This window comes from Colobus angolensis, unplaced genomic scaffold (assembly GCF_000951035.1).
Source record: "Colobus angolensis palliatus isolate OR3802 unplaced genomic scaffold, Cang.pa_1.0 Scaffold118, whole genome shotgun sequence".
Classification (NCBI taxonomy): domain Eukaryota; kingdom Metazoa; phylum Chordata; class Mammalia; order Primates; family Cercopithecidae; genus Colobus; species Colobus angolensis.
Genome location: NW_012112919.1, coordinates 7,892,453 through 7,918,240, shown reverse-complemented (window position 1 = coordinate 7,918,240; position 25,788 = coordinate 7,892,453). Strand labels below are relative to the sequence as shown.

General features: G+C 38.9%; 1 protein-coding gene across 4 annotated transcripts in view; it reads left to right on the top strand.

Moving 5' to 3' along the window:
- The window catches only part of CHMP3 (charged multivesicular body protein 3), a 58,285-nt gene extending 32,751 nt beyond the window's left edge, over nt 1-25,534 (top strand). For all 4 annotated transcript variants that reach the window (XM_011964297.1, XM_011964272.1, XM_011964288.1 and 1 more), the window contains 4 exons: nt 709-888; nt 19,586-19,707; nt 22,460-22,574; nt 24,118-25,534. In XM_011964297.1, the coding sequence (XP_011819687.1) occupies nt 801-888; nt 19,586-19,707; nt 22,460-22,574; nt 24,118-24,260 (468 nt within the window). In that variant the 5' untranslated portion in view covers nt 709-800 and the 3' untranslated portion in view covers nt 24,261-25,534. The remainder of the gene's footprint in view (nt 1-708; nt 889-19,585; nt 19,708-22,459; nt 22,575-24,117) is intronic.
- The last annotated feature ends 254 nt before the right edge of the window (nt 25,535-25,788 follow it).

Here is a 25,788-nt window from a genome sequence, read left to right as displayed (position 1 = left end):
GAGTAAATTGATTATCTTCATAATATTGAGCTTCCAGTGAGCCGAGATCGCCCCACTGCACTCCGGCCTGGGTGAACGAGTGAAACTCCGTCTCAAAAAAAAAAAAAAAAAAGTTCTGGGTGGAGGTGATGGTTGCACAACAATGTGAATATTACTTTATTCCACTGATTGTACACTTAAAAATGGTTAAGATGGTATATTTTATGTATTTTGCCACAGTTTTAAAAATTGGAGAAAACACTACTGATCATAAAGCATATAATAAAGACATATTTTACCTTTAGCTGATGCTGGTATGAGACTTATAATATGTTCAGGCTTTCCTTAAGTTGCAGGTTTCTAGAAATGATTAGTGACTGTATAGAAATTGTACTCTTATGATTGTGGGAATACTACTTATTGATTATTGGAGCAAGCTCTGGAATGCATTTACAGTAATTTTTTTTTTAAGTTCTTAGGGCCAGTACCAACAAATGTAAGAAGGGTGTTTTGAAATTTTGTCAAGTGTAATAGGATTGTACTTTTCTTTTAAACTACTTTGATGTTGTTTCTGGAAATGATGAATATTCACTATGTTATTTTGATTTTATGTTTGTCCTTCTATATGTTTTTCTACTTAATAGACACATTTGGATCACAATAAGAATGTATTTGAGTGCCAATAAACCTGACTTACCCTTGATTTTTGGTGTTCTGTTCTAAATTTAGATATCCAAAGAGAAGAAGAAAAAGTGAAACGATCTGTGAAAGATGCTGCCAAGAAGGGCCAGAAGGATGTCTGTGTAGTTCTGGCCAAGGAGATGATCAGGTCAAGGAAGGCCGTGAGCAAGCTATATGCCTCCAAAGCGCACATGAACTCAGTGCTCATGGGGATGAAGAACCAGCTGGGTAAGGCTGCACTTAACCTTACAGTCAGCTTGTAATGCCAGTGTTGCTGTTATTATCAACATGGGTTCCTTGAATAGGAAAAACTCTACTCTGGTTTTTATTCTTTGTATTTTCTTAGTGTTGAGTGTCGTACAAATGCAAAATATAATAATGTTGTTTTCTTTTGTTAGTATTTTCTAAATAATAATGAAATCTACATATAAATCTGCTTTGTTTAGAAGTTAGAATATATTGAACAATGTTATCAAGTGACCTGAGAATTCAGTTGTAGAAGTAAGGGGCCAGCTTAGATGTTTGGAGGGAGACTGAAGAAAAGAGTTTTCTACCTTTGTCCTAGTCCCAGAGCAGCCCCAGGCAAAATGTTACAACAGGCTGTGGGGCTTTGGCTCATCTCCTTTTCTCCTTCATCTCTGTCTACCTAATGCTTCGTCACATCTTAGGAATCTGTAGACCACATTATGGGTATTCAGCATACGTGTGAACTGTCCATTTTCGATGACTTTTAGGAACTCATGATATTTAAAATAGGAATAAACATTGTTTCCTTTCAGTGTCCAGTACAGTACTGTTTGTGGTCGTTCATCTAGTTGGTTTCTTTTCTTAATTTCCATTACATTATGAAGTAGTTCTAACTCAGAACTATAATTCTTTAGTAATGGCAGCAAATGACTGTCAGATACTTACATTGAATACAGACTCAGAAATCATGGAGAGCCAGGCATGGTGGCATGCAGTTGTAGTCCCACCTGCTAAGGAGGCTGAGCAAGGAGAATTAAGTGCTTGAGCCCAGAGGTTTGAGGCCACAGTGAGCTATGATTACACCTCTGTGAATAACCATTGTGCTTGAGCCTGGACAATATATATAGCAAGACTGTGTCTGTAAAAAAGAAAGAAATCATGGAGAAATTTTTCACTAAAGAATATTTTCAACTCTCTGTCAGATACTTCATTGATCACACTCAAAAGAAGTTAGAAGATGAAGTGATTTAATTTATAGAATGGTGCCAAATGAGTTTCTAATGCATTATTTGGTTGTATTTCATTCTGAAGGTATTTTCTTCACATTCAATTTTAACATTCAAATGTGGTTTTAAAATATGCCTAACCATTAATGTATCATTAGTTTCTTTCTCCAGATACTGAAGAGAATAATCATGGGCTGGGAAAGAGTAAAAAAAATGACAAAATGTTTGTACCACATCATCTTTTAAAAAATCTATCAAGACTATCTTTTATTTATTTACTTTTTGTTTTTTGAGGTGGAGTCTGTCACCCAGGCTGGAGTGCAGTGGTGCGATCTTGGTAACTGCGACCTCCACCTCCCAGGTTCAAGCGATTCTCCCGCCTCAACCTCCCAAGTAGCTGGGATTACAGGTGCCCACCACTACGCCCCCTTAATTTTTGTATTTTTAGTAGAGATGGGGTTTCGCCATGTTACCCAGGCTGGTATCAAACTCCTGACCTCAGGTGATCTGCCTTCCTCGGCCCTGCAAAGTGCTGGGATTACAGGCATGAGTCACCACTTCCAGCCTATCTTCACTTTTAAATACCATGTTATTTCAGCCCTAAAGTGATGATTTTAGGTTCTTGAAATACTGGATATATCACCTAGATATGACTTTTGACCAAACTGAGTATCAGTGCCATAAAGAAATAGTTTAATCTTGTCATGTTTGAAAGCTCAAGTATTCTTGTCTTTTATAGCCAGCTTGAAAGTTTCAGATTTATTCTCAATTTTTCCTGCAACATGCTCAAAAGACACATGTTCAGTTGACCATGATAAGCTTGTTTAAAAATGTTTCACTCTTTCCTTATTGCTTATTTTGCCTTTTTTCCTCTATGAATAAAGCAGTGTATGCACAGCCTCTTTTTTCCAATTGTGGAGATGAAAGCAGAGGATAATGTAATAAATCTTTATGTACCTATCATGCAGAACTAATAAAATTTATATTTTATTTATTTATTTTTTTGGTGGAGACAGGGTTTCGCCATGTTGCCCAGGCTGGTCTTGAACTCCTGAGCTCAAGTGATCCACCCACCTCAGTCTTCCAAAATGCTGGGATTATAGGTGTGAGCCGCTGCACCTAGCCCAGAACTAATAAAATCTAACGTTTTGTTGTATTTGCCTGCTTCTATATTATAAAAGAAATAAAGCATTATTACAAAAGTTGAAGCTCCTTTACTACCCCTTTCCAGTTTCATTCTCTTCTCTCCCATCCTCTCCAGAGAAAACCACTGTTGTGAATCTTAAAATTTATATGAATGGTATCATACTATAGATACCATTCTGCGTCTTTTTTCTCCATTTATCATTGTTTTCAAAATATGTTCATATGGATAAATGTAGGTGGGGTACAATGGCTCACACGTGTAATACCAGCCCTTTGGGAGACTGTGGCAGGAGGATCACTTGAGCCAGGAGTTCGAAACCAGCCTGGGAAACATAATGAAACCCTGTCTCTATAAAACAAGACAAAAAAACCCAACAGCAACCACAATAAAATGATCTATGTATATATAGAGAGAGAGGGAGAGCATGCTGTAGTCCATTGATTTGAACTACTAGATGAAATTACATTGGTGTATCACATTTTATTTTTCTGTTCCCCTTTTGATGGATATTAAGGTTATTTTCAGGTTTTGCTATGTGTAAAGGTTTAGGACAGTTGTATACTCAGAAGTAGAATTGCTAAGTAAATAGCTGGGTTTAAATTTTACTAGAATTACAAAATTGCTCTCCAAAGAAGCTTTACTAATTTATATTTCCAGCAGCAGTTCATGAGTTCTTTTTTTCATACCTTTTTAATTGGTATTGTCATACTATTTTATTTTTGAGAAATGTTATCTTGTGTTAATAGTTCTCTCAGAGCTACTAAACTAGAGCATTCTCTTTTCTTTGCCGTTTCTTCCTGTATCCTGATTCCAAAATACCTTTTCAGCCAGTGATAGTAAGTAATCATTAGTCTGCATGGAAAAAACTCTTTTATCATACACTTTCAGCAGTATACATAACAAAAGCTCCCCTGTGCACTGCACATAAGAGCCTATTGTTTAAATATACACCCATAACAATATGTTAAGTTGTTTGTTTCATATATACTGTAGCTTTACCAGAATTGAAAAGTGAAGTATTTGCTCTTTGGCCTCTGAATGTTAAGGTGCTAGGGTTCTATTCTAGATCCTCTGCTCCTTTCCATCTTTACTCCCACTAGTTGATCTTATCTAACCCCATGCCTTTAAATGCCATTGATTTTTAAGTTTTTATCTTCAGGGCTGACTTTATCTCTAAGTGCATAATTGGCATCTCCACTCAGATGTCTTAAGGGGTATCTCAAAATTGATATGCCTATAAAAAAAATCTTGATTTTCCTTCTCCCACCACTTTCTCTTCTTCCAGTCTTTCTACTATGAGAATTTTTTTTTATTTTAATTTTTGGCATCATTAAAAAATTAAACATATGTATACTCTGGGTTACATTATAATTGATGCGTTTCATGAGACTTCAATCCCCCATTTGCATTTTTGTTTTTGAGGTTTGGTGTCACATTTCACTGTGGCAATCCAGTGTGAAAAGAGGAAAACCCAACTTACTATGTAAATGTCCTTACCAAAGAAATCCCATCTGATGCAAGGATTTTAAGTAGTCTTTTTTTATTTTATTTTTTGAGACAAAGTCTCGCACTGTTGCCCAGGCTGGAGTGCAGTGGTGCCATCTCGGCTCACTGCAACCTCAGTAGTCTTAATGGAGAAAAGTGGGAAAGGAGTTGCCGGACAGATAGATGAGAACAGTATATATATATGCATAGTTCTCAAGTATTTTATCTGTAGCATAACCCACATTATATAAGTTGTGTTTTAGTTCAGCAAAGTATCACATGAAATTTATGTTGTTAATGTGAATTTTATTGATTTTTGAAGTTTTTTTATATTTAAGTTTGTTTTTGAAATAGTTTTATAATTGTACAATTATAGGCATTGGGCATTTTTACCCAATTAGTAAAATACACATAAGTAAAGCCAACAACAGAAAGTTGTTTGTAACAGGGGAACTGTTAACATTTTATTTTTCTTCAGTGAAGGATTGAATTAGTAAATTATGATTTATTCAGGTTTCAGCATAGTATTCAGCTATAGAAAGATGTTAATGATGCATCATTTAATAAGAAATCAAGTTGCAGAACAGTATATATAGCATGATAGCACTCTGTAAATAAGTAAATAGAGGATGTGTTTGTGTAGATGTGTAAATAAAGAAGTGGATAAACAGAGGTCTGAAAAAAGTTTATTCTCAGGAGAGAAGTTGGATTGTTTGAATTGTCCTTATTGTTTTCTCTTTAACTTCTTATTATGGAAATTTTAAGCATATGCAAAAGCAGAGTGAATACCCAAATGAATCTCTATGTACCTATCACCCAGCTTAAACAATTGTCAACTCTTGGCTGATTTTACTTAATTTATATTCATCCCACCTAGTCCCTATGTTTTCACCTGGGAATCCATATACATTTATCCCTCGGTGTCCACAGGGGGTTGGTTCCAGGATTCCCACAGATACCAACATTTGTGGATGCTCAATGAAGTAGTATTTGCATATAACCTACACATATCCTCCTGTATATTTTAACCTCTAGATTAATGATGTAATATCTAATACAATGCAAATGCTATGTAAATAATTGTTATACTATATTGTTTAGGGAATAATGACAAAAAGCTTATCCGTGTTTGGTACAGACACAGCCTTTCATTTTCATTGTTGTTGAATATTTTTGATACTGAATATTTTGTTGTCTTTGGTTGGTTGAATTTACAAACACTGAACCCACAGATATTGAGGACGAACTGTAATTTCATCTATTAGTATTTCCATATGGATTTCTAAAAGAAAAGCATTGTATCCTTCTATTCCTTGGTGCATCTTTTCAGTCCTGGGGACTTGTATCCTACAGTGCTTGGATGTGTGCATGTACATTGCCTTTGCACTGTTATTTTCTGTTTCTTTCTGAAAGCAAACAGTCTTAGTTATTGGATTTCTCAGACTAGTCCTTTAATTTTCTTATCTTTTCCATGTTCCATTTTGAGGATAATAATAGTTAGTGCCTTCCTCATAAGCAGGTTGTGAGGCTCACTTCATTGTCTGGCATAGTAATTGCTGTATAGATAGGTTCTAAATATTATCATCATTATCATGATCAATTTTGTCTGTGTAATTACTTTTTGCAAAATTTCCTCAACTTTATTTTCCATTTTTTCTCATGAATTCTTTATTTTGGCTATCTTAACTTTAATTTTCAAGAAAGAGTTCTCAGTTTCTTATTTAAAAAAAAAAATCATTCTGTTCTTCCTCGTTGGTGCAGTATTTTCTTTCGTTAATGATAGTTGTCTTTTTGAAATTTTCTTATGTTCCGTATACTGTTTCTCAGAACTTCTCCCAGTCATCCTCTTCTTTCCTATCCCACTTCTCTTTTTAAAGAAAGAGGTGGGTGGGAGGGAGGGAGGCAGAGGAGAGAGTGGAAGGGAGGAGGGTAGGGGAAGCTAGATTTAAATATAGGCTTTCTGAGTACCTGCCCTCCCTAGTCTTTTCAGGCATATAGACTGAGCTACAAAAACCAAAATGTTAATTCATTTAATAAATATCTCTTAAAAGCCCTATTATGTGCTAGGCATACTGCTGGGCACTGGGGTTAAAATCGTGAATATTACAGGCACAATCACTGCCCTCTAGGTATGGGGTAAATTGCAGATAATTGAAGAAATATAAAAATTAAAAATAATAAATTTAATAATCAAATGGATTTTTTTTTTTTCTTTTTTTTGAGACGGAGTCTCGCTCTGTCGCCCAGGCTGGAGTGCAGTGGCCGGATCTCAGCTCACTGCAAGCTCCGCCTCCCGGGTTTACGCCATTCTCCTGCCTCAGCCTCCTGAGTAGCTGGGAGTACAGGCGTCTGCCACGTCGCCCGGCTAGTTTTTTTGTATTTTTTAGTAGAGACGGGGTTTCACCGTGTTAGCCAGGATGGTCTCGATCTCCTGACCTTGTGATCCACCCGTCTCGGCCTCCCAAAGTGCTGGGATTACAGGCTTGAGCCACCGCGCCCGGCCTCAAATGGATATTTATAATTGCAAACTGTGATATGCACTGGGAGAATGGAAAAGAGAAATGTAGAATCAGGGATGGCTCCTTTCAGGCACTGATGAATCCTGAAGGAAGATGAACTATTAAGTTTGTGGGGGCGTGGGAAGCGGTGTGCCAACTTGGATGGCTAGCATATGTGAAGGCCCTAGGGCCAAAAAGAACTGAGCATTCCTGGCACAGAAGGAAGGTCTGGGAGGTTGAGTACTGAGCAAGTGGGAGGGATGGCTGGAGAGGATGAGCAAGGAGGTGAAGATGACAGTTTTTACAGCTGTTAGAAGAGCAAGGTTTCTCAAAGACAAATTCAAAATAAGACGTGCTGTAGCAATGCAGATAAAGTGCAATGCGAGTTAAGAGGAAAAGTATTTTGGGGAGAATCAGGGCAGCATCTGAGTCTAGAGGGATTAGGTGTACTAAGGCACAATTGAAATATTTCAGGCTATGTTCAGGAAACAGTTTGACAGGAATGCATGAAGGGGAGCAGTGGGAGGTGAGGCTGGAAAGGTAAGTTGGAGTCAGAGTTCTGAGATATCAGGCTGAGGAATTTAAATTATTTTGTAGACATTTGAAAGCTTTAGCACATTATAAGCACAGAGCACAGGTGCAGGGCGGGACAGTCCATTGTGATTGGAGGCAGTGGGACCTGAGAGGTAAAGGAGTGGAGTAGGGGAATGGTTAGTCTAGTGAGAATGGAGTAGAAGACACAAGAACAGGTGCAGAGTGAAGGTATAAACAAGGCTGAGATGCTCTGAGCCTTTGAGCCTGGAAAGAGACTTTAAGGCCATTAACAGACACTGGAAATACAGGGAGAGAACAGGTCTAAGAGAGGAGTCTTCACTTGGGCTGATCAGACTAGCCCCAGGAAATCAGTGGCTATTTGGTTCACCTGGCCTCTGCAGCGCCTAAGCTTTTGCTGGCAGGAAGGATTCCTAGACAGCATTGTTGCGTTGGTTAATAGTGGAATGTTGCTTGTTGGGAGATTAAATACAGCAGAGTAGGTACCAGGATAGAACTTGGGACAGGGCAGGAAGGAAAAGACTACATTTTGGGAGTGGAAAAAGAGAAAACTAACCAAAGTTCCTGAGATGTCTTTGTTGTCTTTCCATGGCCCCATCCCACCCCTAGCCTGTTGCTGCTTTGAAAAGCCAAGATTTAACAAAGTCATTCCTCTTTCTTAAGATGTTCCCCTATTAAAATGCAGATGCCTCTGGGGAGGGGTAATCTGTTCAGCCTTGTCACGTATTAATACATTGTCATGATTAGATACTTTCCAGGTGACAGCTTTCTGACAGCAGCTCCTTGTAGTGTAAGACAGATGATGAATGTGTTTTGATTGGAAGAGAGGGTTAAGGGAGAAGTTCAAAGGTGGGGCAGGAAATAGAATTACCATATGCTCCAGCAATTCCGCTTTTGGGATCTACCTGAAAGAATGGAAGGCAGGGACTCAAATAGGTATTTGGATGCCAATGTTCATAGCAGCAGCATTCACAATAGCCAAAAGGTAGAAGCAACCCAAGTGTCCATTGACAGATGAATGGGTAAACAAAATGTGATGTATCTGTATAATAGAATATTATTCAGCCTTAAAAAGGGAGGAAATTCTGACTTATGCTATAAGAACATGGATGAATCTTGAAGGCATTATGCTAAGTGAAATGAGCACTTCAAAAAAGGATGAATACTACACGATTCCACTTACATGATGTACCTTGAATTCTCAAATGTAGATGCAGAAAGTAGAGTGTTGGCTGCCAAGGGTAAGGGGAAATGGGGATTGAGTTGAGTGACGGTACAGGGGTTCAGTTTGGGAAGATGAGAAAAGTTCTGGAGATGGATGGCGGTGATGATTACACAAAAATGTGAATGAATGTACCTACTTCCACTTAACTATATACTTAAAAATGGATACATTACAAATTTTATGTTATGTATAATTTTGGGTTAAAATAATGTATGTATATTTTACTATTAAAGCAGTGGGGCAGGTGTGAATGCTGAGCTATGGTGGGATTTTGAGTGGCAGAGATGCATGAGAGCTCCAAGTTCTTATATATTGATGACAGTGTGTCTAGAGGGGCAGGCCATGCAATAAAAGGGAGGCCCAGGTAGGGTAGTACATCCACCTAGCTACCTTTGTCCTTTTATTTTGTTTTCTTCTGTGCTTTGATTGGAGTACCTGAAAGTGAGTTTGCAAGTTATGGATCTTTGGGGTCAAGCATAACGTTTGTGAAGTTTAAACCAATTTGTTAAATCAAAACACATTTTTAAATAATTTTCTAGTATTTTTAACTTAAGTGTTACAGATTTTGATATGATTTGGCTCTGTGTCCCCACCTAAATCTCATGTTGAATTGTGATCCTGAGTGTTGGAGGTGGTCCTGGTGGGAGGTGATTGGATCATGGGGGTGGTTTCTAATGGTTTAGCACCATCCCCCTAGTGGTGTCTCATGATAGAGTTCTCATGATCTGGTTGTTTGAAACTGTATAGCACCTCCCCTATCTGTCTCTCTCTCTCTGTCTCCTGCCTGCCATGTGAAGATGTGCCTGCTTCCCCTTTGCCTTGCACCATGGTTGTAAGTTTCCTGAGGCCTCTCCAGAAGCCGAAGCCTATACAGCCCACAGAACTGTGAGCTGATTAAACCTCTTTTCCTTATAAACGACCCAGTCTGAGGTGTGTCTTAATAGCAGTGTGAGAACATACTAATATAGACTTATTGTTTTTTAAAATGCTGTAGAAATATGTAAAATAAAAGTAATTGTTCACCAATTTCTTTGTCTTGGCCTCAGCCCCCTTACCCACTGGTAGCTACTATTTGAGTACTATACGAACTGTCCTGCAGTTTGCTTTTGTTATTCTAACATTATGTCATTTTATACATACCATACACATTTATTACTCAGGTCTACAAATTTGAGCCCTTAAATAAACAAATTTTGCATTTAATATTAAATTGTGATCTAGCATATGCAAGATTAAAATTCAGTTTCTTTAAGGCTTGCTGAATAATAAGTAATCTTCTAAAATAAATACATATCCGTGTCATGTGTTGTTCATGATGGTGTTTATTCAAGGATTTTAAGTTTTCCCCTCCAAAACTTTTAGAGATTTCAATTCTATAGTGCATGATTGTCTTTTTCAAATGAAATATTTGCCCCTACATAAGCAAAATACAACATTAAATGAAATTTTTAAAGGGAGTGAAAAAATCATCTACCTTCCTCACAAATTGATTGTTTCATATTTAATTTTAGTTGTTATTCATATGAATGTTTATTTTATACTCTGTAAATACCATATAAAAACACATCATTGGCGTTAAGTGAGAGTGACACTAGGCAGTCATCCCTCTAGAATTTTAAAGTCCAATTCCTGTTAGCAAGCTGGATCCTCAGAAACCCTTCTCCATCCTCCTGTTTTACTTCCCACAGCAGTGCCTTTGCTGAGCTGTTTTCATAGTATTCCTTTGCTTTTTGTTGTTGTTGGTGTTGCCCAGGCTGGAGCACAATGGCACAATCTGCTCACTGCAACCTCTGCCTCCCGGGTTCAAGCTACTCAGCCTCCCAAGTAGCTGGGATTACAGGCGCCCGCCACCATGCCCAGCTCATATTTGTATATTTAGTAGAGACGGGGTTTCACCATGTTGACGAGGCTGGTCTTGAACTTCTGACCTCAGGTGATCCACCCGCCTCGGCCTCCCAAAGTGCTGGGATTACAGGCGTGAGCCACCCGCCCAGCCCTCCTTTGCGTTTTTGTGGTGGATAGGAAAACAGCCACATGAAGATTATTTCTATAACTTCTATACAATTAGTGGTGCAGTCAATAAAGATTATATACTTTAATATTCCTTAATATTAAAAGCCATGGAAGAAATTTATCTTAGAAGCTAGCCTGAAAAAAAGTCTTTCCTAGTGAAACAGTGTTGCTTTTACCAGTGAGTGTCCTACAGCCCAAAACATGATTAACTTTTATGTTTTAGCTGTTGATATGCTCACAGCTAAACTTAATCTCAGTTGCAGTAGCTTTTATTAGCCTAGGCCACTGATTCTCAACTGGGGCTTGGGAGACATTTGACAGTATTTGGGGCCATTTTCAGTTGTCACAACTAGGAGGAAAAAGGGTGCTGCTACTGGCATCTAGTGGGCAGAAACCAGGGTTGCTGCTGAACACCCTAGAATGCATAAAACAGCTGCCTCCAACAAAAGAATTGCCCAGCCCAAACTGCCAATAGTGTGGTTGCTGAGATACTCCAGCCCACATTTATGGAATCGACTCACACTTTTGAGCGTTTTATAATTTATTTTATTGTATCTGCCATATACATCTTTTTGATAAACTGCTTCAAGTTATTTTTTTCAAGTGGAGCATGTAAGTCATAAATAAACATGACTTTAAATTTTTAAAGTTTCTGAAATGTACATGGTTTCGATACTCTTCTGTGACATCCTTTTGGTTTTGGTTCACCATATTATACAATGTTTGTACTATCTCCTTTTGATTTTTATCTTTCTGTTCATTATTATTATGTGTTAGAGATTTTTTTGGAAATCATGATGTACCCTTTAACTGTTTTTTTTTTTTTTTTCTTGTTACAAGGAAAAAGTGTCTTACTCTCAAGGGATTTTTACTTTTGAGGCTCAAATGTTTTTAATATCCCTTCTCTGAGCTTTCATTTATCATTATTGTGAAATGTCATCAGATTTCATATTTTCTTATAATCTGATTCATTGTGTTTGTAAATGCCGGTTTTAAGTTGGCTTTTAAAACCCACACTGTTGGTCTGTTGAGTCAATGTATTGCTCCCCTGGGCTCTTGCTACCAATGAGCTGCATGTTTTTGATGCTGTTTTTAACATTATTTTTACTTCATTTTATTTTTATTTTATTTTTGAGATAGGGTTTGTTGCCCAGTCTGGAGTGCAGTGGTGCGATCATGACTCACATAGCCTCAACCTCCGTGGCTCAGGTGATCCTCCCACCTCAGCCTCCTGGGTAGCTGGGACTACAAGCATGAGCCACCTTACCCAGCTAGTTTTTTGTAGAGAAAGGGTTTCACCGTATTGCCCAGGCTGGTCTCGGTCTCCTGTGCTCAAGTGATCCGCTTGCCTGGGCCTCTCAAAGTGCTGGGATTACAGGTGTGAGCCACTATGCCTGGCCCCATTTTTATTTGCTAATTTTAAAAAAATTTAACTAAAATTTTAATAATTCCCATGAGAGCCTGTGATAGGTAGAAAGAGTTCTCTGTTTTTGTTGCTTTCATTATTGGTGTCCAGATTATTTTCAGAATATTTTCACTGGGTTCCACATCTACTGATTATGAAACTAATTTTTTAGTTACTTTGCTTCCATCTTTAGTTGTTGATATTATAACATGGTCATATTTATAGCAGAAATTGTTTTTATGTGTATTATATCCCTTTTTCATTTGTATCAGGTGTGGGGTTGTAATGTTACTTTATTTTTACATGCTTTAATGTTTTTTAAATTAAGGTTTTTGTTTTTAGAAACTAGTAGACTCACATACATGTGGTATACCTGTATTTGCAAGAAATAATACAGAGAGATTCTGTGTACCCTTCACCTACTTTCCCCCCATGGTAACATCTTGCAAATCCGGAGTACAATCTCACAGTCAGGATATTGGTATTGATGCAGTCAAACTACAGAACATTTCCATCAATACAAGGATCCCTCATGTCGCCCTTGTATAGCCACACCTACTTTCCTCCCATCTCTGCCTTAGCAGCCACTAATTCTCCATTTCTATAATTTTGTCATTATAAGAATGTTGTATAAATGGAGTTATATAGTTATGTAACTTCTTGGGATTGGCTTTTTTCACTCGGCATATTTCTATGGAAATTAACTCAAGTGTTTACATGTATCCATAGTTCATTTCTTTTCATTGCTGAGTAGTATTTCATTATATGGATATACCAGTTTATTTAACCATTCACCCATTGTAGGACTTCTGAGTTGCTTCCAGTTGTTGGCTATTATGAATAAAGCTGCTATAAAAGCGTACAGGTTTAAATTTCCACCAGCCAATGTATGAGTGATCCTGTTTTTCTGCATCTTCTCCAACATTTGTTGTCACTGTTTTTCATTTTAGGCATTCTGATAGGTGTATGGTGCTGATTGTGGTTTTAATTTGCATTTCCTTCATGGCTAATGATTAAGAACATCTTTTCATGTGCTTATTTGCCACCCGTATCTCGTGTTTGGTGAAATGATACTTCTTTACTTTTCTGTGTCTTCAAAATTCTCTTTGATGAAATGTTTAAAAGTGAACCTTTTTTATTTCTGGTTTTTAATTTCTTTTCCTACATCAGTTGCTTTTTGTCACCAGTATGTGGATGTTCTGTCTATAATTTAAAAACACTGGGAGAATGAGCTTCTCTTTCCTTCTCCTTGCTATTTGTCATATGAATGTTTTTTGTTTGTTTGTTTGTTTGTTTTTTTTTTTTTTGAGACAGAGTCTCACTCTGTCATCAGGCTGGAGGTGCAGTGGTGTGATCTCGGCTCACTGCAAGCTCCACCTCCCAGGTTGAAGTGATTTTCCTGCCTCAGCCTCCCAAGTAGCTGGGATTATAGGCGCACGCCACCACACCCAGCTAGTTTTTGTATTTTTTAGTAGAGAGAGGGTTTCACCATGTTGGCCTCTATCTCCTGACCTCGTGATCCACCCACTTTGGCCTCCTGAAGTGTTGGGATTACAGGGGTGAGCCACTGCACCCAGCCGAAATTTTTTTTTTAAATAAAGAAATGTTCTGGAAGTTTTATGGTCAATACAAGAAAGAAAAAACATATTTCTGACCCAATACTAAATCTTTCATTCTATGTAGGAGCACTTGAGTCTTTATAAAACCACCTCAGTGTTAAATTCAATTATTGGTTTTTTCAACAAATGCTTGATTGTCGGCCGTGTCAGGCACAGTGCTAGGCACTGGAAATAAAATAGTGAGTCTTCCCCCAAATAAAAGGAATCTAGTGGCCAGGCACAGTGGCTCACGCCTGTAAATTCCAGCACTTTGGGAGGCTAAGGCAGGTGGATCACCTGAGGTCAGGAGTTCGAGACCAGCCTGGCCAACATGGTGAAATGCTGCCTCTACTAAAAATACAAAAATTAGCCAGGTGTGGTGGCATGTGCCTGTAATCCCAGCTACTTGGGAGGCTGAGGCAGGAGAATCGCTTAGAACCCAGGAGACAGAGGTTGCAGTAAGCTGAGATCACACCACTGCACTCCAGCTCTCTTGGGCAGCACATATACTAAAATTGAAACACTACTGAGAAGATTAATGTGGCCCTGCACAAGGATAAATACAAACTTTAAAGCATTCCTTTTTTTTTTTTTTTTTTTTCTTTAAGTTCTAGGGTACATGTGCATAACGAGAAGGTTTTTTTTTTTTTTTTTTTTTTTTAACTTTGTCCACCAAGCCTCTACAGTATGGAGCTGTCAGTGAGACTGGCACTCCACACTGAGGGAGGACCACGTGGAAAGGCCCTGAAGTTGGAGAGAGCCTGAATCCAGAGAGATCTCCAGACAGGCCTGGGGTAGGGAAGGCATTTCAACAGAAAGAGCTGTGACCAATGGAATGCTGCTCAGTTTATTTCATACTCCTCTAATTTTTACATTGCTGACTTCATAATGTTTTCTGTAGAATTTTAACCTATTTGGGGGGATGTGGGAGAAGTTTTTTATTATAGTTAAATATACATAAGAAAACTTGCCATTTTAACTATTTTTAAGCATGAAATTTGGCATTTTAATTAAATATATAATGATACTTTGAATGCTGTGGTCTTTTGAAGATTTTAGATAGGAATTTCTTTTTCAGTCTAACACATGCTTTCTGGGACTTTCTACCATTAAATAATGCTTTGTTTATGGATTGATTCATTTATTCATTCAGCATCTATTTGTTGATTGCATTCTGTACATTCAGCATATTGTTAACATAGTGGGACGCAGTCACTACTCTGATGCAATTTATATTTTAGTATATAATATGTGTTCTTGGTTTTTGAATGTGGTATTTTTAGATTAAGCCACCCATGCCTATTGAATGTGAATCTACTTTGGTCTTAATGGGTTTGTACAATCTATTTGAGGATAGTTTTAGTATTTTAAATAGCACCTGAGTTCATTAGAATACTATCTGGCAACTCTATGATTAGAGTTTTGTTCAGACTTTAGAATTAGTGTTACATATACTTCATAAAATATAATGGGTGATATTTTTGCTTTTTTTGTAGTATTAGCTAAAGAATATGTTCAGCAGCAAATAACAGAAAACTTTACTACAGTGGCTTATATTATAGCAGAGTTGTGGAACTAGGCCTCTTTCACCTCTCATTGCCTGTCCCTGCTTCGAGCTGGTTATCTTGTACATGTGACATGGGCCTTTCCATCAGTGCTTTCTCAGAGTCAGGAGCTGACCAGCAGCACACCAAGGTGTGGTCATGCATCCTAACCAATTCCCACTCATCTGGGACATTCTTAAGATACATTTATAAACCGCTTCAGCAGTAGCACTTTATATTTGTATGTGCGTGAGAATTTACAAAGCTCTTTGACATGTGATCTCATTCAATCTTCACAAATAAGGAAAACAGTTCAGCTTGCTGAAGATGACAGGAAATGGCAGAGATGGGGTTCAAACCCAATTATCTCTAGTCTAAGTAATATGTACATTAGAACAATCAGGCAGAAAAAAAGCCCAACGACTCTCTGGCATGTTGGTTTTATAGATTCTGGAGGAAACGCCTGATGCCAGGTGTTGCTGCATTCTACTGATATTAAGGACTGGAGTCCTTCCAGTCTCATCATACAAAATGGCAATCTTGAATACAGACGGCCCTTCTATTACTCTTGATTTCACCTTCAGGGTATAGTTGTTTTTATTTTTTAGTAAATTTATTTTTTGAACAGTTTTAGATTCAGAGAAAAATTGAATAGAAAGTACAGAAGATCCATGTACCCCTGCCCTCACACGTGCATAGCCTCCATCACTATCAACATCCCACACCAGAGTGGTACATTTGTTACAATTAATAAACCTCTATTTACATGTCGTTATCACCCAAAGTCCATAGCTTACATAGGATTCACTCTTGGTGATGTACATTCTATGGGTTTGGACACCTGTATAATGCTATCCACAATTATAGTATCAGTAAATACAAAGTAGTTTCATTGCCCAAAAAATTCTCTGTGCTGTCTTTATTCATCTTTTTTCCCTGCTAACCCTTGGCAACCACTGATTTTTTTTTTTTACTGTCTCCATAGTTTTGCCTTTTCTAGAATGTCATATAGTTGGAATCATACAATACGTAGCCTTTTCAGATTGGCTTCTTTCACTTAGTAATATGCATTTAAGTTTCTTCCATGTCTTTTCATGGCTTTTAGAGCTCATTTATTTTTAGTACTGAATAATATTCCATTGTCTGAATGTACCAGTTTGTTTATCCATACACCTGCTGAAAGACATCTTGGTTTCTTCCAAGTTTTGGCAGTTATGAATAAAGCTGCTATAAGACATCCGTGTGCAGGTTTTTCTGTGGACATATTTTTAATTCATTTGGATAAATACCAAGGAGCACACTTGCTGGATCATATGGTAGGTGTGTGTCTGACTTTGTCTTCCAAAGTGGCTGTACCATTTTGCATTCCCATCAGTAATAAATGAGAGTTCCTGTTGCGGCACATTCTCACCAGCATCTGGTATTGTCAGTGGTCTGTATTGGGCCATTCTAATGGGTTTTTGGTAGTATCTCATTGTTTTAATTTACAGTCCCCAAATGACATAGGATGTTGAACATCTTTTCATATGCTTACTTGCCATTTATATTAATATATCATCTTGGTGAGTTATCTGTTCAGGTCTTTTGACCATTTTTAAGTTCAGTTATTTTCTCATTGAGTTTTAAGAGTTCTTTGTATGTTATGGATAGCAGTCCTTTATCACATATATCTTTTACAAATATTTTCCTGCAGCTTGTGGCTTGCCTTCTCATTCTTTTGAAGGTCTGGCTATTTTTATTATGAAATAATTTTTACCTGCCATCCCGTCTTATTTCATTTTTCCTTTTGGAACATAGGAAATACATTTTTTTTATACCTTAGTTTGTTTTGTGCTGCTATAGCAGAATACCTGAGACTGAGTTATTTATTCAGAGTAGAATTTAATTTTATGCAGTTCTGGAGTCTGGGAAGTTCAAGATCAAGGTGCTGGCAGGGTTGGTTGTTTGGTAAGGGCTGCATTCTCTGGAGGGTAGGCATACTGTGTTCTCACATGGCAGGAGGAAGGGCAAGGGAGAACAAACTGCCTCCTGCAGGCCCTTTTCTAAGGGCACCTGATCCATTCACGAGGGTGGAACCTCATGGCCTAATCACCTTTTTTTTTTTTTTTTAGTTACCACTATTTTTATTGTTGCATACAATAGTAAAACAACATAATTGTAATAGTGTTGTTAAAAAATTAGAAATGGAGTTAAAAGATTTTTAAAAAGTGAAAAGGCATATAATTCCCACTACTGTTAACTCAGCTGAATCTGTCATTTGAAGCTAGAGTATCTCAAAAGCTGATTTTCTCCCCTTCTAGGTAGTTTGTACCAATATTTCAACAAACCTTGAAGATTTGAAATGACCTATCTCCCACAGTTATCAAATCTTGAAAGTGTTTGCAATAAATTCTAACATATTGTGCTTTGCATGTTTACTTCTTTACACTTTCTTTCTTTCCAACGAATTATTTACCAAGTTCACTGCTTCTGCACTGTTCCGAGCTGAGCTGTAAGCATACACCATCGCCCTTCGCTGGGTGAACATTTAGCAGCCTGTGAAGAGTAAGGTCTGATTTCCCTGAGTTCTAAAGTTAAACTTTATGTTATGATTAACTCATAAAATATCAGTATTATTAAAGGCTCCACCTCTTAATACTATCACAGTGGCAGCACCTGAATTTTGGAGGGGACATATTCAAACCATAGCAACCACCTTTGTCTTGAGTTTCAAGTGTACAACATAAAATTAGTCTGGCCTTTTAAAAATCCACTTACCTAATCCATTTTGATTGGTTATCAACTTGAATGTTTTTGTAGTAAGTTTTATTTCTAAGTTTATTTTTGTGTCCTCTTTTTCCTACAACATTGACTCTTCCTTTCTTGTACCTTCTAATAATGAGAAATTTATACCTTTTTCAAAATACAAATGACTCAGTGTTTAAATACTTCTCTAGTCATAGTTTTTTCCATGTCTCCCATCTGTTTACTTATTTTCACTAATTCAGCTCAAAGAAGTTTATTGAACACATACCATGTTCAGGTACTCTCTCTGGGTTACAGACTCAGGATGCAAATAATAATGCAACTTATAATATATATAAGGATGTATCAGGACACAAATTATAAAATAATACAATTACAGGCTCATGTAGACATCAGGCTTTATAAACAAAACTGTATGGAATTTGCTTTATTTTTACCCTTCCCATCTTTATATAATCAATAATAACTTTTAACATTCTATAACTTTTTATATCATTTTAATGGCATGTGTAATTTATTGCTTATTTCAGCCTCACAGATTCTTGACACTTCCTCTGTCATTCTACTAATATTAATAAATATTTTATTTTCCCATGTCAGTGTTAAGAGAAATGAAGTGTTCTCTGCAACTAGCAAACTCCCTTACTCCTTTAGAAAATACATAGTGCTATAAATGTCAGACAGGCATTTCTCTGGTCACTCTTGCTTTCCCTTAGATGTGAAAGCTTCCTAGAGTCTGGATTCCACCAGAGGTAAACCTATAGTGACTCCTGATTTAGCCAGGAGGAAGGAAGTCTGTGCGCCAGTTTTAGGGAACAGCTTGTATATGACAGCTCTCAGAACTTCAAGTCTCAGAAATTTTAAAACAGGTTTGGATGGTTGCCAACTCTTTGACATGTTAAAGACATTGAGGGCAATGATCTTTTGATACTACCATGATTTCTTATAAAGAAGATTGTAGTAGGCATATAATCTCAGACTACAGAAGGTTTTTCTCTAGTAAGGAACCACCTCACACTGACACACATACACATATTCATTGTACCTATCCTAGTTTCTCTCATTTTTCTGAGGACCAGTGATAAGCTGGCTCCATACCGAACAGACATTGTCCATAGGCGGTGAATGGGGAGCTCTACTTGGGTTCTAAAGCCTTCTCTTTTCTAGTGTGGCCTTTACAAGGTCTGGAGCTGTTCCTCCTATTTGTAATTTTCCTGGGTGTCACAGTTACTCTGAGCTGGTTTCTTTTCCTAAAAGTCAAGAGTGGCTTCAGGGCACTCTCCAGATTGGTCATCTGGTGTGCATGCTCACTGAATTCACATCAGTAGTAACCCAGATAGCATACAATTTAGAAAAGTCAGTCTCTTGGTCAACAAGGACAGTAATTAATTTAAAGGCACACAAATAACCTTGGGAGTCCATCTGCTACTGCTGTTATTTATTGGAATGGCTCATAATTTGGCTGTTGTCTCTTTATTCCATCCTGTTGAACAATCCTGACTGTACACATTATCTTTCAGCGGTCTTGCGAGTGGCTGGTTCCTTGCAGAAGAGCACAGAAGTGATGAAGGCTATGCAAAGTCTTGTGAAGATTCCAGAAATTCAGGCCACCATGAGGGAGTTGTCCAAAGAAATGATGAAGGTGACGTAGGGCTAACCCTGCTTTCCTTTCCAAACCCCGGAGTCACTCTAAGCAAGTAGCAGTGATCCAGGGATGAGGGTGGGTGGGGATGAACAGACTACACCTGCTAGACAGAATTAATTTTAAGGAGTAGCTGTTAACATTGATCAAAACCATTTGAGCTCAGCATGGCAGAGTCTGGGTCAGATTGCCAGAGTGTTCTGTAGAAATAGCAAAAGTCTACCCAGAGCTCTAGAGGAGGTGGGGGATCCAAGGAGCAACCATTTAGGGATCAAGGAAATAAAGTTTGTGGGGTCCAACATAGGCAAGGAGATGGAAAGAAACTTGATTTACAAAAACAGGCAGAGACCATATTTGGCCTGCAGCAGCTGTAGTTTGCTGATCCCTGTTTTAAACTAAAAAGGGAGAGACTGAGAATCAAATAGAAAGCACGTCAATACCTGCCACCCCCAGGATCAGGGTCTGGCAAGGACCTGTACTCGGGGCCTTCAGACAAGGACAGGGATATAAAGAAGGCATTGCTGCCAAGCCCCGGCAGCCACACACTGTCCTATCTCCTAGTCTGTTCTTCTAGCCATCTTGAGAAGCAGGGATTTTTGTCCTCTTTTTACATAGACAGAAACTGAGCCTTTGAGTCATCAGGTAGTTTTCCTAAGGTCACCTTGGTTGTAAGTGAAGATCTGGAGTTGGGGCACTGATGTCTGATGTTGTCACAGTGGAAATGAGGATGGGAGGTCCCTCACACAGATGCTGTTTCCTGCTGCAGACCTGTGACTGACAACCAAGAGTGTACACCTCAAATTCTTGTATAGAGGCTGTGCGTAGAAATCGCCTCCCTTCATCTCAGTGAATTTCATTTATGAACTTGAATTGTATACAGGGTTTAGGGCACGGGAGAGAGGGGCTGGAAAAGAAAATTGCAGAAAAACAACATAGAAAGCCCAGGGCCCAGGTTGTTTGAATGAGAAGTCCTTGGGCAGTAGCAGTAAGGAAGGAATGGGTCAGGAGGGTATGTCCTTTACAAATAGCATGTAGGTGTCTTGCCCCCAAGTTGGTGATCACTGTTCATCTAGAACCAGATAATAAGATCATTCTTGGAGTGCCTTCAGGCTTGCTCATTTTAACTCAGAGCCACCAGGATCTGAGAGGGAAGCCTTTTTTCAGAATCTGGGATCTTTTTCATAATGGTTTCTGAATACTGGGAGTAATACAGATTTGGAGGAAGGCTTGCGTCTGGTAGATTCTGAAGGCCCCAGGAGGGGCTCAGCTTCACAAGGGCAGGAACACATCTTAGTCATTCTGTTTATCCCCAATCCTATTGTGTGGCACAGAGCAGGACTTTGATGAATCGTTGCTGATTGAATGAATAAATAAATGACAACTTCTACCTCCAGAGTGTGAAGGGCTATTACAGTTAGGATTCTGGTGGACTCTGTTTAACCAATTAGCAAGCATTTATTGCACTTCTTTTACAGTAGCTCCCAGTACTAAGATGATCCCATTCAGGAAGGCCCTAGGGTTCCACCTGGGTGAACATGAATTTATTTGTTCATTTTGGTTGGACAGAACGGATATGAGGATGGGCAGAATAGGGTGCTAGTTAGATTCAGGCAGGCAGGATAGAGGGTTGCTTTAAATCTGAACCCTTCAGCATAGTCACTGAGAATTGTACCCTGGCTGAGTACAAGGGAGCCAGGGCCGGAGCTGCTACATGTGACTTTCTGCTCCTTGAATCACCAGAACGTCAAGGTACAAAGCAAGGGACTTAGTTTTTTCAGGTGGCAAGACAACCAGGATTTTTTTTCTAGCAGCTTCTCAGAAACCTGAACCCATGCCCTCCACCACAGCCACTCAACCCCCCCGTACCTGTTCTGCCCAGGGATGTCAGCAGCCCCCTTGTTGACTTTGGAGGTTTCTGTTCCAACCCTTTGCTTCAGTAACAAACAAAGAACATTCAATAGGGCCCTATATGGGAGTTGAGGAACTGCTGAGCACAAAGACTGCAGGGCTAGGTTGGGTTGGGCCAGTGTTAAAGCCATTTGCTTGTGTCCTGCAGTGGTGCTCTGCTGCCTTGAGAACAGAGGAGGCTAACTGGCTGGCTCCTGCACGCTGCCAGGCACAGGACTTCCAGAAAAGTGTCTGGCCTTTACCTTGTTGGGTCTAGAAATATTGTCTTAGTCCCCCCAGGAGTGGGTCATCAGATTTTGGTTAACTGATCCTTGCAGACCTACCAGATTACCCCATTCTGGCAGATGTAACCTGGACAAGTTGGAGTCCTCTCCAGGCCTTTTTTGGCTTCTGCCCTGCTGTTGGCATTTGTTATCACAGCGTCTACTAGGGTTTCAACTACTTTTCATACCATATTCCAACCCCTGCGTTCACGGATTATATTTGCAGTGTTAGGGCAGATGCTTTCCAAAACGGCACTGGAAATACACTCATCTGTCAGCGAGCTGTTTCTCAGGTGCTGCCATTATATTGAGTCTGGGTTACTTGAGGAAGCTCTGCTGACAGCCAGTAGTAGCAATCCCCACCCCTAGGGTGTTAAATTTAGAGAGCTGTTTCCCTTTGGGGCTTTTGCATTTCTGCAGAGAGGACAACATCCAGTGTTTCCTTTGGCCAGCTGTCTTGTGTGTCAGCCCTTGAAAGGATGGACTGGACTTAGGCTCAGCTCAGTCTAGGTGATGTGTCGGGTGTCTGATGGGAACAGATTTAACAGTTGACAGAAGTGACATATTTATTCTGTGTTTAGGCTGGGATCATAGAAGAGATGTTAGAGGACACTTTTGAAAGCATGGACGATCAGGAAGAAATGGAGGAAGAAGCAGAAATGGAAATTGACAGAATTCTGTTTGAAATTACAGCAGGTATGACCATGAGATCCCTCCTTTCTTCTCCTTTTATGGCCATTCTTCCTGCATTCACTAAATTAGCTAGTAGCTTTTTATTTAGGCATTAACTCCCTTCTACATTTTTAACATTTTAGAGTATGCAGCTTATTTCTTGAAAAGCAAGCACAATGTCCATAACCATCTTTTAAAAAAACACAAATAATTCTTAACATTTTTAGAGTTTTCATGATTTTAAAGGAAGATACTGCTCTCATATACTGCTGTTGGGATTTTAAATTGGTATAGACTTTCTTGAAAGCAATTTGACCGTAGCCATTCAAAAGCCCTTGCCCTTGCCAGGTGCAGTGGTTCACGCCTGTTATCCCAGCACTTTGGGAGGCTGAGGTGGGTGGATCACTTGAGCTCAGGAGTTTGAGACCCGCCTGGGCAACCATAGTGAGACCCCATCTCAAAAAAATATGTATTAAAAAAAAAAAAAACAGTATTTGACCTAACATATTGACTTCTGGGAGTTTAATGAAATAATTAAGAATGTGCTGAAATATTTAACTCAAGGATGTCTGTAGTAGCATTCTTTATAACAATTAAAAGTTTGAAGGCCAGGTGCAGTGGCTTATGCTTATAATCCCAACACTTTTTGAGGGAGGCTGAGGCAAGTGGATTGGTTGAACTCAGGAGCCCAGCCTGGGCAACATGGTGAAATCCTATCTCTACAAAAAATATATAAATTAGGTGGGTGTGGTAGCACATGCCTTAGTCCCAGCTGCTTGGGAGACTGAGGGGGGAGGATTGCTTGAGCCCAGGAGGTCCAGGCTGCAGTTGGCCATGATCATGCTACTGCACCCCAGCCTGGGTGACAGAGAGACATCCTGTCTCAAAAAAAAAAGAAAAAAGAAAAGTTTGAAACAAACTAAATGCCTAATAAAATCATTTGTGTTATATTTATTTTAATGGTATGCTATATATATTGTGATAGATGATATAGAAATATACTCATTAACATGGAAAGATATTTACAATATGTGATTAAAGCCTTTTTACTGAAATACATACTTTTGTGTAAAAACATGTCTATAGAAGTCTGGAAGGGAGATGATAAAAATAGTAATCTCCAAGTGATGGTTAATGAGTTTTTAAACTTTTTACTTCTAGATTTTCTGAGTTTTATGTTTAATTTAAAAAATGGTGGGGTTTAAATTTTATTTGTTGGTTTTAAGTTGTTGGGGAAAGGAAGACAGTTACTCCAAGAAAATATTTTGTGAAGATTTACAAATAGTTTAGTTTTATTCAGAAAGAAGATTTAAAGTTTTCAGTAGCATTTAGGAATTTAGATTAGGAGCTTCAGAACCAAGATTCTTATACAATTATTATGACTTTGGCATCATTACAGGTAGCTATTTGCACATTTCCCAGAGTGAGTAAAACCCCCCCCAAAACAACTTCATTTACGGTCCCATTTTTGTATCTGGTCAGATTGGTCCAGGAATGAAAGGCAGGGAAGATTGAGGGGCTGCTTTCTTAAGCCAATGTGGTGTTCATCTTCGCTCTTTCTTTTCAGGGGCCTTGGGCAAAGCACCCAGTAAAGTGACCGATGCCCTACCAGAGCCAGAACCTTCAGGAGCGATGGCTGCCTCAGATGAGGAGGAGGAAGAAGAGGCTCTGGAGGCTATGCAGTCCCGGCTGGCCACACTCCGCAGCTAGGGGCTGCCTACCCCGCTGGGTGTGCTCACACTCCTCTCAAGAGCTGCCATTTTATGTATCTCTTGCATTACACCTCTGTTGTGAGGACTACCATTTTGGAGAAGGTTCTGTTTGTCTCTTTTCACTCACTCTCTGGCCAGGTTTTGGGATCACAAAGAATTGTTCTTGTAAAGGTGGTGTAAATAAATGCATCATTTTTAGGAGTATAGACAGAAATATCTTATTTTGGGGAGGACAAAGAAATCCATCTTCTCACAAAGCAGTTCTGAAAATACAGGTGATTGCGTGAATGTCAAAGATTCTACTTCTGTCTCTAAAACACTGTATAAATGAATTTTAATAAATTTTTGCTTTAGCACTTGGCCCCATTGTAGATTGCCCTGTGCAGTAAACTTTCAAGGTGTTGGCTGCCCCAGATTGCTTCATTTGTTGGGTGTGGAAAGAGTTGCGATGGCCAGGCATATGGGATTTGGAAGCTCGGCAGAACTGACTTCTGCTCTGTGGATGCTGCTCCCCAGCCTTCACAGAAATGGTATGGCAGCCATTCTTTTATCTGTTTAACCAAGAGGATGCTTGGGAATTGTGCTGCTTGTCCTGTTGGCTGGTGGCTGTATTATGTCCTGGGGTGGGTCTATTTAGAGCTTCTGTCCCTTCCTTCCCATTGCAAGTTGCACCCAGATCAGACAGCTGTAGGACTAGGTCTCTTTCACCTCTCATTGCCTGTCCCTGCTTTGAGCTGGTTGTCTTGTGCCTGGGACATGGGCCTTCCTATCCGTGTTTTCTCAAAGTCAGGAGCTGACCAGGAGCACACTAAGGTGTGGTCATGCATCCTAACCAGCATTCACTCATCTGGGACATTCTTAAGATACATTTATAAATCATTTTAAGAGTAACACTTTGTATGTGTTGAGAGTTTACAAAGCTCTTTGACATATGTGATCTCATTTAGTCTTTACAAATAAGGAAAACAGCTCAGTTTGGGAAGTATCAGAGCTGGGATTCAAACCCAGATCCTCTGGTCCAAGTTGTATGTCCACTGAACTAATCAGGCAGGAAAAAAGCCCAGCCACTGTCTTCACAGATTGGTTTTTGTATATTGTAGCAAAATCCTGAAACAATGGGGTCCTTCCAGCCTCATCATACAAAGTGGCAATCTTGGCTGGGTGTAGTGGTTCATGCCTATAATCCCAGTGCTTTACAAGGCTGAGGCAGAAGGCTCTCTTGAGAATAGGAGTTCAAGACCAGCCTGGGCAACATAGCAAGATCCTGTTTCTACCAAAAAAAAAAAAAAAGAAGTCATTCTTGAGTCCAGAGGACCCTCCTATTACTCTTGATTTCATCTTTAGAGTATAGTTTAAAAAGTTTTTTAAATAAAAGATTTTTTAAAATCAGTTGTAGGTTCACAGCAAAATTGAACAAAAAAATCTCATATATCCCCTGTCCTCACACATGCACAGCCTCCCACCACTATCAATATCCCACACCAGACACATCATTATCGCCTGAAGTCCATAGTTTACATGAGGAT